The sequence below is a fragment of the Macaca thibetana genome, chromosome 2, assembly GCF_024542745.1.
Source record: "Macaca thibetana thibetana isolate TM-01 chromosome 2, ASM2454274v1, whole genome shotgun sequence".
In the NCBI taxonomy this organism is placed as follows: Eukaryota; Metazoa; Chordata; class Mammalia; order Primates; family Cercopithecidae; genus Macaca; species Macaca thibetana.
The window spans coordinates 83,141,343-83,154,976 of NC_065579.1; the positions used below are offsets into that span (position 1 = coordinate 83,141,343).

At 39.5% G+C, this 13,634-nt stretch overlaps 1 protein-coding gene across 1 annotated transcript in view; it reads right to left on the reverse strand.

Annotated features, from left to right (window-relative positions):
• Positions 1-3,540: 3,540 nt before the first annotated feature.
• The window catches only part of GNB4 (G protein subunit beta 4), a 59,210-nt gene continuing 49,116 nt past the window's right edge, over positions 3,541-13,634 (reverse strand). The window contains exon 10 of the mRNA XM_050778317.1: positions 3,541-8,844. Within this exon, the coding sequence (XP_050634274.1) occupies positions 8,738-8,844 (107 nt within the window). The 3' untranslated portion in view covers positions 3,541-8,737. The remainder of the gene's footprint in view (positions 8,845-13,634) is intronic.

Genomic DNA, 13,634 nt, shown 5'->3' on the forward strand with positions numbered 1-13,634 from the left:
TACAGGTCACAGAAAGTGGGATTAGGTAACAACTACAACATGGAAAAACAATGTCTAAGATCACGCACTGCTAATTTAGTTTACAAAGCTCAAGGCCGTAACCTTTATATGAAAGTACTTAAACTTGAAAACTCATAATGGTTTGGTATCACCTCATTAGTATAATACAGTGGTTCTCAAAGTTTGGTCGTGGATCATCAACATTACTTCTTTTTCTTTTTCTGAGACAGGGTCTCAGTCTGTCACCCAGGATGGAGTGCAGTGGCGTGATCATGTCTCACTGCAGCCTCAACCTCTCGGGTTCAGGTGATCCTCCCACGTCACCTTCTGGGTGGCTGGGACTGCAGGCACACGCCACCATGCCTGGCTAGTTTTTGTAGAGACGAGGTTTCCCCATGTAGTGCAGGCTGGTCTTGAACTCACAGGCTCAAGTGATCCTTTTACCTCTGCCTCCCAAAGTGTTGGGATTACAGGCGTGAGCCACCACGCACAGCTATAATCACCTTCAAACTTACAAGAAGTGTGGATTCTTGGGTCTGAACCCAGACCTATGGAGTAAAACAGTAGGTTTGGGGTCCAGCAATCTATGGTTTAACAAGCCATCCAGGTGTTTCTGATGCACAGTAAAGTTGGGGGCCACTGGTGTAGTAGCTTTGGTATGGCAACTTTTCCATCACTTGTTTTATGTAGTTCTATCTGATCAATTGTGAAAACATAATGAATGTTGGAAATGGAACAGTAAAATAATGAAAGCCAACTCTTATGCCTGGAAATATGTGCACCTATGACCAAGTCCATGAATTATACAGAAATTATGTGATTATGAGTGATGTACTTCAATGTTATTGCACATACACTTGTTTACTTTGTATGTTTGCAGGATTAAACTTTGTATAATCTTAAAAAAATTTTTTTTTTCACTATACAAGGTTGCAAGATGAAAATAAAACCTGTTTGCCTGATAGTTGACAAATGTAGCATTTATACTAGTAGTAAGTGAGGTTTAATCTTTCATTCTTAATTACTTTTGTGGTAGATATGTAAGTTATCTTGAGGAGACCTCTTTTGACTGCATTACTGTTTAGTTCTTCTGGTCAAATTAACACTAGAATGCAGTATACTAATGCAAATTAATTTTGGTGTTTAGCTTTTATTGCTGATTTATAACCCAAGAAATGGTACAGGCCACAGAAAGTGGGATTAGGTAACAACTACAACATGGAAAAACAATGTCTAAGATCACGCACTGCTAATTTAGGTTACAAAGCTCAAGGCCGTAACCTTTATATGAAAGTACTTAAACTTGAAAACTCATAATGGTTTGGTATCACCTCATTAGTATAATACAGTAAAAGAGTAAGTCAAAGTTACATACACCACTCATTAGTATGTGTCATACAATACTGAGAGGTGGCAACATGCTAGCAGCCGTCGCTCTTGGCGCCTCCTCGGCCTCAGAGTCCACTCTGACGGCACCTGAGGAGTCCTTCAGCCTGCCACTGCACTGTGGGAGCCCCTCTCTGGGCTGGCCAAGGCTGGAACTGGCTCCTTCTGCTTGCAGGGAGGTGTGGAGGGAGAGGCGTGGGCAGGAACCGGGGCTACGTGCAGCAGTCGCGGGCCAGCGCATTCTGGGTGGGCATGGGCTCGGTGGGCCCCGCACTCGGAGTGAGTGGCCAGCACTGCTGGCCCCGGGCAGTGAGGGGCTTAGCACCCAGGCCAGCAGCTGCAGAGGGTGCACTGGGTCCCCCAGCAGTGCTGGCCTGCCAGTGCTACACTCCAATTCTCGCTGGGCCTCAGCTGCCTCCCCATGGGGCAGGGCTTGGGACCTGCAGCCCGCCATGCCCGAACCTCCCCCACCCGCCTTGGGCTCCTGCACGGCCGGAGCCTCCCTGATGAGCGCTGCCCAGTGCTGTGGCACCCAGTCCCATCGACCGCCCAGGGGCTGAGGAGTGTGGGCGCATGGAGGGGGACTGGCGGGCAGCTCCACCTGCAGCCCCAGTGCAGGATCCACTAGGTGAAGCCACCTGGGCTCCTGAGTCTAGTGGGGACTTGGAGAACCTTTGTGTCTAGCTAAGGGATTGTAAATACACCAATCGGCACCCTGTGTCTAGCTCAAGGTTTGTAAATACACCAATCAGTATTCTGTATCTAGCTAACCTAGTGGGGATGTGGAGAACTTTTCTCTCTAGCAGTTCTGTGTCTAGCTAAAGGATTGTAAATGCACCAATCAGTACTCTGTGTCTAGCTCAGGGATTGTAAACACACCAATCAGCACTCTGTCAAAATGGACCAATCAGCTCTCTGTAAAATGGACCAGTCAGCAGGATGTGGGTGGAGTCAGATAAGGGAATAAAAGCAGGCTGCCTGAGCCAGCAGTGGCAACCCGCTGGGGTCCCTTTCCACACTGTGGGGGCTTTGTTTTTTCGCAAAACCGCGAAGGTCTTTGGCTTCACTTCTGAAGTCAGCGAGACCACCAACCCACCAGAAGGAAGAAACTGCGGACACATCTGAACATCTGAAGGAACAAACTCCAGACACACCATCTTTAAGAACTGTAACACTCACCGTGAGGGTCCGGGGCTTTATGCTTGAAGTCAGCGAGACCAAGAACCCACCAATTCTGGACACAATACCATTGGAGGAGCACATTTCAAGTTTTCTGCCTTAGACATAACAATTTACAGGTACTTAGTATGCTTCACTGGACAATAGAACTAATATTCAGAGTGTCAAAGGGCAATTAATTCTTGCCCTCTGCTTCAACCTATAGTGCTGTGTACCCCTGCATGGACTCATAAGGGAAAGAAACATTTTATTATAGAATAATATTAATCAAGGACAGAAATAACCAGGAGAGCATAGTAAACCATCATGACCCCATTGTGCAGCTTCAGGAATTTCCAACCCATGGCTAAAGTTGTTTTATCTCCCACATTTTGAAGTAAATTTAAGATAATCTGTAAATAATTATATAACATCTTCAATTTCCACATTCATCCTCCCCCAAGGGTGTGGTGGTGAAAGAAAGTAGTAAAGATAATTTATCAACACCATAAGCAGAATTGCTTATTTAAAAATTATAGAGGCCAGGCTTGTTGGCTCAAGCCTGCAATCCCAGCAGTCTGAGAGATCAAGGTGGGACGGGCCCTTAAAGTCAGGAGTTCAAGACATGCCTGGGCAACAAAGCAAGACCCCTGTTTCAATAAAAACTTTATAAAAAATTGGCTGGGCATGGTAGTTCATGCCTGTAATCCCAGCACTTTAAGAGGCTGGGGCAGGCAGATCTCTTGAGCCCAGGAGTTCAAGACCACCCTGGGCAACACAGACCCTGTCTCCATAAAAAATATAAAAATTAATTGGGCATAGTGGCATGTACCCATAGTCCGATCCTACTCAGGAAGCTGAGGTAGGATGATCGTTTGAGCACGGGAGGCTGAGGTTGCAGTAAACCATGATCACACCACTGCACTCCAGCCTGGGCAACAGTAACACTCAAAAAAAAAAAAAAAAGTGCGGCATAAAAAAAAAGATACAATGAAATCTGGTTAAAAGCACTTTATTGATTACAGGATCAATTCACATCATTTCATAAAGCCACTGTACAAATAGAGGAATGAATCACTGTGTAAGAAAGATCTAAGAACAGTTAAATCATGATACAAGTCCATAGTTTATATGGTTTAGAGCTTTAAGAGCCTTAATCTAACATGTTTACCCTTCCCATAATTAGACTACTACTGACATTCATGTTCAATTGACCACAAGTGTGTACAAATCATTCTAGGTAAAGACAAACATTTTCAGAATGCTTTAACAGGAAAATAATTTTAATCAACTTTAAAAACACACTTACATGTGAATGCCTTTGGATAGGAAAATAGAAATGCAAGTGTTCAGATGCTTCTTTGAAAAGAAAACAATAGGATAAAGCACCATTGTGTAAAAGACAAAAGGCTTGAGATATCTACCAAGTATATCACTTGAAGTTCTATTAATTAAGAAATACTGTACGATGTAAGATTTTGTTGAATACATTTAACACCAGTTGGAACATAGCTTTTTCCCCCCCCCCCGTAATGCTGCTTTATCACAACTGTATTTTACAAAATCAGTAACTGGATTTAAAGAAGACATAGGAGATTTTATCGACATGCAAACATTTGCTAAATACAAGGTGTACCATCAATGTGTGATTAATAAGTTACTTTTTAAAAATAAAGTGCTAGCTTAGATATTCTATAAACCATTTCACTGAGTACCTATTATGTAACCAATATTTTAAAATATACACTGAATCTGAGGCAACCCAAAATGAACAATGGAAAGAAAACTAGTAAATCTGAAATGTACTTCACATTCTACTTAATCTAATTTAAAATATAAATTCATTGTGCAACCCATAAGATAGTCCAACCTGTGGATATTTTTAAAAATTCTAACAGAAGAAATCATTTAAAATTTTGCTTTTTCACAATGGCAGAAAGGAAAGAATCTGAACATAATATTTAATTAAAAAAAAAAAATTCAGCCTGACTCAGACCCTGAAGATTTTAGAAAGAACATCTTCACTATTAAAATGATGACAGGCCCAAATGGGGGATTGTTTAACCAGTTTTCCTAAGTTAAACCAAGAATAAGCCACAAGTATTCATTGTGTTACAACTTAGATCTGAGACATTTACATCAAAGCATATTTCCCTGAACATGTTCACATTGAAAATGCTTAAGGTCTTAAATTATTATTAAATCCAAAATACCAAGAGTATTGGAGGAGCTCAGTTGTACAATACTGGCACAGCATTTTTAGGCAATAATAAAAGTTTCACTTTGTCACCTTAAGTCAAGATCCATTTATTAATAGGTTAAGTTTGAAATTCTGTAACATATTCTAGAAGCACCTACATCCATTATTTCCAGGAGACTAGTTTACTATTATCATGCAATCTCTGAGGTCATATGAGTCTAAAATGAAGGAAATTGCTGAACAGGCCCTTTTGCTGATGAGATATGAAGCCCAAATCTTTGCCTCTGAAGATGCAATTCAATGTGGTATGTGTAATCACAAGTAAAAACTTGAGCTAGGGAGGAATCCTGGATATTCAGTCTAAATCTCAAACAGTATAGCTGCCAAAAATGAGGCCTGTCCATTAAAGTGGAGGAGACATCCTTGCTGATAGCAAAAACTGCTTTTTATTTTATTTATTTATTTATTTATTTATTTTGAGACGGAGTCTTGCTCTGTCGCCCAGCTGGAGTGCAGTGACGTGATCTCAGCTCACTGCAACCTCCGCCTCCCGGGTTCAAGCAATTCTCTGCCTCAGCCTCATGAGTAGCTGAGATGACAGGCATCTGCCACCACACCTGGCTCATTTTTGTATTTTTAGTAGAGACGGGGCTTCACCATCCTGCCCAGGCTGGTCTTGAACTCCTGACCTCGTGATCCATCTGCCTCAGTCTCCCAAAGTTCTGGGATTACAGGCATGAGCCACTGTGCCTGGCCAAGAACTGCTCTTAAGCAGGTTTTTGGGATGATATGCTAAACACCACAGGGTGATCACATATTTAGAAAAGAATATGTATCTCTAAAACATTCTTGCCAGATCTCAAAAAATTACTCTTCTTGACATGCTACAGAGTCGACAAATTAACCTTCTGAGGCACATTATGTTTAAATGTTTCCTAGAAAGTAAAGAAGGAAACCTGGCTGGGCACGGTGACTCACGTCTGTAATCCTAGCACTTTGGGAGGCTGAGGCCAGTGGATCACTTGAGGCCAGGAGTAGGAGATCAGACTGGCCAAGATGGCGAAACCCCGTCTCTACTAAAAATACAAAAATTAGCCAGGCATGGTGGCATATGCCTATAGTCCCAGCTACTTGGGAGGCTGGGGCACAAGAATCACTTGAACCCGGGAGGCAGAGGTTGAGGTTGCAATGAGCCAAGATCGTGCCTCTGCACATGCCAGCCTGGGTGACAGAGATTCTGTCTTTTAAAAAAAAAAAAAAAAAGGAACATTAACTGCAATATTCTGGATGATGCATATTTTTTAAAACTAAATCCAGCCAGATTTTTCAGCCTTAAAAAGTAAGATCAAAAATATTCAACATCTCTACAAATTATATACTCATTGAATTCAGGAACAGTAACAGAATTAAACAAATAATCAGCTCAACTTAAACTGCAAGTAAACAAATATACTTAGCAACTGGAGCCTCTAATATTAGAAAGCAAAGGTGTAACCAGGAAGGTAACTGTGGTAGTGAAGCTACTCTGTGGCCATTTGTTTATGTGTATAATTAACCACAAGTGTTAAATAGTTTTTAGTCGCCGAATAAATGTTTAATTATGGGAATTGCTTTAAACTCCTCTTCATAAACTTTAAGAACATTAAAATAAATGTCATTTTGAAATATGTTAAGGCCATATAATTCCTGTGGTCTGTATGCCTCTGACTACTATAACTTTTAAGTAGAGGAGATTCTCTCTCATACATTTAAGGTTATTTTTATGCATAATACAATTGCTTTCTTGAACAGGACTTCAGAATAAATTTCTGACTAACCTACATGGCGAACTTTCCCCAACCCTCTTTTTCCGGAAATGAATACATTCCTTTATTCTTTTCTTAAAGAGCTGTTCTTTATGAAGTGATATAAACAGCCTACAAATAAACATTCATAGCATTAATAGCAAAAGTTCATATAATTTTTTAAAATTTTTATTTTATTTTTTAAATTTGAGACGGAGTCTCACTCTGTCGTCTAGGCTGGAGTACCGTGGCACAATCTCGGCTCACTGCAACCTCTGCCTCCTGAGTTCAGGCGATTCTCCTGCCTCAGCCTCCCAAGTAGGTGGGATTACAGGAATGTGCCACCACACCCAGCTAATTTTTGTATTTTTAGAAGAGATGGGGTTTCACCATGTTGGCTAGGCTGGTCGTGAACTCCTGACCTCAAGTGGTCCGCCCACCTTGGCCTCCCAAAGTGCTGGGATTACAGGTGTGAGCCACTGCACCCAGCCAAAAAGTTAATAGAAATCTTAACCAAAATATAAATATACATTCATAACTGCCATCTACGATATTCTGTTTTGGTCCTATATCTTAATTTGCCTTTATCCATTTTATTATTCTTCTAATTGTCAACTGATTTTAATAAACAAAACTGATACTGATGTCTTTACAGTTGATGCATATATTAGCACATTCACAATATAAACAAAAATTCAGAGGTAAAATTTGGGAGTATTTAGGTTAAGGTTACACATGTTCAAAAGTTAACACAGACCTATCTGAAAAGTAACTAAGTTACAAAACAATGCACGTCTATATATCAGAATAATCCAAGACTTAACCATCACGCAAGACTAACAATCTTCTATTATAAATCATTCCGACTTATTTGTAAAAGAAAATCCAACAGGAAAAGTATCTTTAACTTGGTGGTGGGGGACATTCTAGTAATAGACACATTATTATACCACAGAAGAACTATTTATCTCTAACTCCTTTAAGAACTGCTTTAGGAATTTTTATTTTGGCTTTAAGTGGAATCACTTAGATCTAGATATCCTTTGAAGCAAAACCACTTAGAAACCAGTATTTTGTGCTAAGGAAGGGAATATTACAAAATATTGCAAAACAGAACAAAAAGCTTAAGGGTTTCATTTTAAGAAATGTAAAGGCACAGATATTTCACATCGATTCAGATTTTATAGTATGCAAACGTGAAATAAACCACCATATTACAACAAATATGTCTTAGTGATTGGTTAGATTTCACACTTCTCTCCAAATGTAACACTGTCACACTGCATTTCCTCTCTAAATGTATACTGATAGCACTGGGAAAGATGTTCAGATGCAGGGACAATCCCAATGTTTACCAAACTTCTGAAAGATGAATATACACTACAAACTTAGTTCCAAATATGAAATGAATAGGAAAGTTCAGCCATTTAGGGGGGTACTAAATCATAACCAGATCATAACCAGGCTTTTAAAATGTGAAGAACCATTTATATGCTATTATCTACTTTTTATTAATAAATTCTAAAGAAGTTTCTTATGTATGTCCAAAATATCAGTGAAATCTCTAATCTCTGGCCTTCAGATTATCTGTCCCCTCAAAGGACTGAAAGCGAGCACTTAGATTAATAGTATATGGCAAATGATGCATGAGAAACGAAGGACTCCCCTTAGAGGTACCCCTCCTGTCAATGCTCTTAAACATGAAGCCATCAGGATCTCTTAGATTCAAAGAGATATCAGAATTCAAGGGGACTTTCTTCAGACATAAATATACACACATACAGTATCATTTCTGTCTATTTCTGTACCTGGTTCTTCCATTACAAAACTAAAAAACGTGACATTTCTTGTGTATACAAAGTTAAAAATGTACTTCTTAAAAAATGCAAACACAATGGCGACCTGCTATAATGTGTACATTATGTTCTACACAAAGAAAATAGACTCTTGAGTACACACAACAATTCATTAAGGTTAAATTAACCCAACTCCTCAAATTAATACACTGGTCCTTTTGATCTCAGAAGGCGCCTTTGCCTTTTTCCCCCCTGACTTTTTTTTGGTAGTATACTGAAAGCTTGTTTTTGTATATAATCTCATAGAAAAATCTTCACCTGCAAATATAAGGTAGAATTTTTTCACAGCTATAGGCTGTAGCATTGATTTCTCCAGATATATCAATGGAGAACAAAGAACATGTATGACACTGTTAATTCCAGATTCTAAGGAAACTGTCCCAAGAGCCTGTTGCCACAGCCATGCCATCATCAGTTACACCTAAGCAGCTCACACGGTTGTCATGACCAGCAAGGACACCTGAAAAAAAAATTCAGTAAAAAATTAGCAATTGTAGAGTTTTAGAATTAAACAAGTATATGCAGAGATTTAAAAGGGTACTTAAAAACTATCAGTCCAGTCTGAAAGCTCATCAGTTAAAAAATGATAATACTTTAAAAGAAAACAAATTTCTCTGAGTAAGAAGACAGGTTAGAAGTAAGCTGGATGTATTTATAAATTTGGATTATTTGAATTTTGACATTTGCCTCAATTTGTGGTTTTATTTTTTGAAAAATCATTTTATAATTCAACTTATCTAGGAAAACATATGCAGACAATTATTCCACATCTTTAATAAGTTCATGATATTCCAAATTTTGCTACTGAGCTATGCTATTTTCAACAAAAACAAGATTTTCAATGAAGTTCACTGAAGTAGTCCTTCACCACAGGAACAATAAAAACATAAGAATAAAGCTGCCTTACATCACTGCTTCCAAAAATACCAACATAATTTATTTACTTTCTTATGCTAATCACCAAACTCTGGAATGTTATTGGTCATAACCTTCTGAAACCATGAAACTCATCTAGTTTTCATTTCTTTCACATATTAAACTCACTTGATGTATTTCCAGTATTTGGGAGGAAAACAAGAAATACAATAAGATTAATAAGAAAAATCAGAATATATCAAATGCTCAAAAATTTTTTAAAATACACTATGTTTGAATTTACATTATCCCCCTATATTCGTAAGTATATCATTTTCGATCAATCATCTCAGGAAAAGAAGTTCATCTTGTCTAACTCTAAATATTCTCTATAGTATCTCCCGTAATGGCCATGTTTGGCAATGGGAAAATTTACCATTATGAGTTGAAATAACAAAAAAATATGAACATTGTGGGTAAATACTTTAAGTCACATTGGACAGGGAAATGAATTAGCAATTCCCAAGTCAGGATCCAATTTTAAGTTCAAAGTTCCAGTTGAGCCAACTTGAAACCAGCTTGTAAGTAAAGCAAAACTAAAACGCAAGCATGTAAGTGTGGACAACAAGCACATTTTTATTTTGTTATGGATACGAATTGTTTCAATCCAGGCAAAACACCAAATATCTTTACAAAGTAATTGGCTTTAAGCAACAGAATACTTCCAGGAATCTACTTGCAAAGTATAAAACTGCAAACCATGCAGCCTCTTAAAAGAGGTTGTAAAAAATTATTCCTGGAAAAAACTTACACTGCCTCTGTTACCTCAGGAACCCCAACAACTGCATAGGGGGGTTAAAAGGGTAAGGACATAAATCCACAAGGACAGTGAAATGAGAGCAGGCAATGGCAACCAACTTTTGTAAGCTGGATGGTGGCAACTGTGTTAATGAACACCAAAATAGTGAGTTCAAAATGAATAATATAGTAAGCCAAGTAACAAAATTACACTGCAGATTCTCCAAAAAGCATCCCTACTAGGTGGAAACAGGTATCTCTGGAACAGGTAGGGGCAAAGGCAGAGAAAAATAAGATTGCACTGGAAAGTGTTCATCAATCAGTAAGACCCCCCAGGTGTCCTCTTCCTCCACTCTGCAGAGTCAGGTGACGGATCATCCTGTGCTGTGGCATAAGACTAGAGACTCACTCAGTGGAAAGGGTAAAACAGGGTCTCCTGACTGGAAGAAAACAGACCCAGATGAGATTGGTAAACTGCTGAAATGGGGAATAACGGAAGTTTATGGCCCCTCAGGTTTTCTCTAGAAATCAGCCCCCAAACTGGCAGCCAGTTTATACACTTCATGGAGGAAAGTGGAAGATGGAAAAAAGGAAGAAAGGCAGAAAGGCAGATAGGCAGACACAGGAGAGCTTCCTCAGTTAATGGCCAGCCAGATCACCCTTCAGGGAGGCCTAGAGTCAGCACGCCAGCCATGTGCTCAGAGCTTCAAATGGTTTTAGTGCCTCACTCTTAAGTATGAATAAGAGCTAACACTTTTAAGGAAATACTCTAAAAATAAGGACAGGAAACCCCAAAAATGAAGAAAAAAAAAACGAAAAAAACTTGGCAACACAAAAGCTATGCTTGAAGAAGAAACTTAAAAAAAATTTTTTTCACTAATAAGCTCAGAGAAACACAAGACTTCATTTATGAATAAAAGTGTAGGGAGACCCCCTGAAACTATTGCTACAGAATAAAAGATGAAATGCTCCTGTGATTATTGTAAATACAAAATTGCACGCAGGATTGTGTAAAGACAATGCCAGGTGGGACTGCCAGAATGAGCCAACAGCACGTGATGTGCTTCCCCCTGCAGAGAGCCTATGAATGGACGTGCAGTCAGGGAGGTTTCACATCACCAAGATTCCTATCCCAGAAAAGCAGATGTTCATAGCTCTGGGAATGGAATGCGACCCTCGTGGAGAGCCTATAAACGGACGCATGGGGAGCACCTGTCCATACAGATAAGATAGGGCTATGAACGCCCTCATCTTGCCATGGTTCTTCTAGGCCTCTTTAGGGTTAAGGCATACTCCCTTCTGGGAATTTCTGGTCTACCCGGTTGTCTAGCTTCACGTCTTCTTTCCATGGATTGTAACCAGCTTTTGCTGTAACTGTTACTGCTGATTAATATCTTGCTAATCATAGGTTATGGAAAGACTTTCTGTTTTAAGGCTCTGTTAGAAATTACTGATGCACACACTATATTGTAAATTATCTCTGTATACTGTACTTCTGCATACAGATGTTATGTTAAAGAACTACTTCATCCCCATGTGACCATCTCACCATCATCAAATGACCCTAAATCCCTCACTAACCTACCCCTGCCCTCACTAAACTTAATAATAAAATGCTGGTATATCCAGTGCATTGTTGGCACCGCGGGACCGGAAGGCGGTGATCCCCCAGACCCAGCTTTCACTATCTTGTGTGTGCCTATTATTTCTCAACCTGCCGATCTGCCTGGGAACAAAGAGAGAGCCCCGTTACATTGCGGGCTGCCGGCCAGATCCTGCAATATAAAAGAATGGGTGCCACCCAAAAAAAAAAAAAAAAAGAAAAAAAGAAAAAAAAGAAAAAAGAAAAACCCAGAACAAACTAGCTCTTAAGTTAAAAAGATGGCAGTGAAAATGAAAACCAAAACTTAACAGAAGGGTTGAAACCCGAGGTGAGGTTTCCTTCCAGAAGATAAAGCAAAAAAGATGGAAAATAAAAAAAATACAATTAAAAAGTCAGGCCAGGCACAGTGGCTCATGCCTGTAATCCCAGCACTTTGGGAGGCTGAGGCGGGCAGATCACCTGAGGTCAGGAGTTCAAGACAAGCCTGGCCAACATGGTGAAACCCGTCACTACTAAAAATACAAAAACTAGCCAGGCATGGTGGTGCGCGCTTGTAATCCCAGCTAGTCTACTCGGGAGGCTGAGGCAGGAGAATTGCTGGAACCTGGGAGGCAGAGGCTGCAGTGAGCCAAGATCACACCACTGCACTCCAGCCTGGGCAACAGAGCAAGACTCCATTTCAAAAAAAAAAAAAAATTCTTAAAAACAAAAAAAAGAAGTCAAAGGATCAGTCCAGGAAGCCCATTATCAACATAATGGGAGATCTAGAAAAAGGGAATAATGATAATGGAGAAGAAATAAAATTCAACAAGCCCCCACCCCCAAGTGTCCCTATTCTATAAGGCAATCAGTTTCCAGATCAAAAAGGCACACTAAATACCCAGCACAATGAAAATGGATCTGCTCCAAGACATATCAAAAGTGGCAGAAAGTGTGAAGATTCATTAGTGAGAAAAGCACATCAAAACTAAGACTATAAACCAAAAAATTAACTCTAGAAATTACAAAAAAAGCCGCATGGCAAAAGAAGTCATAACACGTCTCATGGCTCAGCAACAAATGACTTTTTAAAAAGTCGGAATTATGTAAACAGTGAATGTGGCTCTAAACAAAATCTATCATATGGGAAAAAATTGGTGGGGAAGAATGTGGCTATGGTGGGGGCAGCTTAAAACCAAACCCTTATCATCCATGATAATAGGTCAACAACAGATAACACCTATTTTTTTTTTAAACAAGTAACAGCAATACAGGCATGTTATTTAGAGATATGTAAGTAGGCCAGGTGAGGTGATTCAAGCCTGTAATCCCAGCTACTCCAGAGGTTGAGGCAGGAAGAAACCAGCCTTAGCAGCATAAAGAGATCCTGTCCAAACAAAACAAAACCAAGGTGGAGAGAGAGAGGAGGAGTAGTTAATGACTAAATGTAGTTACTTTGGGGAGCAGAAACTATGGGTTGGGAATGAAGCAATGCCGTGTTTTGGTAACAAGCTATATAGGACAATTGGATTCCTTTAAGTGTAATTTTGATTTTTAAAAAGAGTTAAAAATTACTCTGTGTGACTTGTTATTAATGACAGTCCCCAGTATGACTTAATGTGTATTGTCATCTTGTGGAAGCTGCAGAGGAGGACTCAGGGTGTGGGGCTAAGGGAAGTGACAAGTGTATGTCCTGTCCCATACAAGATCTGCTTCAGAAGGAAGAAAACGAACAGTTACAATGTTTCCTGTCAGGTGATAGAAAAGTGTGGTTTCTAAAATGAATCACATTCACTATCCATCTTTAACTTTGAAGTCTATGAAACAAGAAAATATTACAGACTTCAGTGTGATTCTTCAGAAAGCAAAAGTGTAAATATGGCTTATGGATTATAACCACAAACAAAGGGTAACAATAAAGAACATGATGAGAAGCACTGGGTTACCACTTCCCACAACTCCAAGATGTCCATGGAGGCCTAGAACACAACTGACGGGAACCTCTTCACACTTCC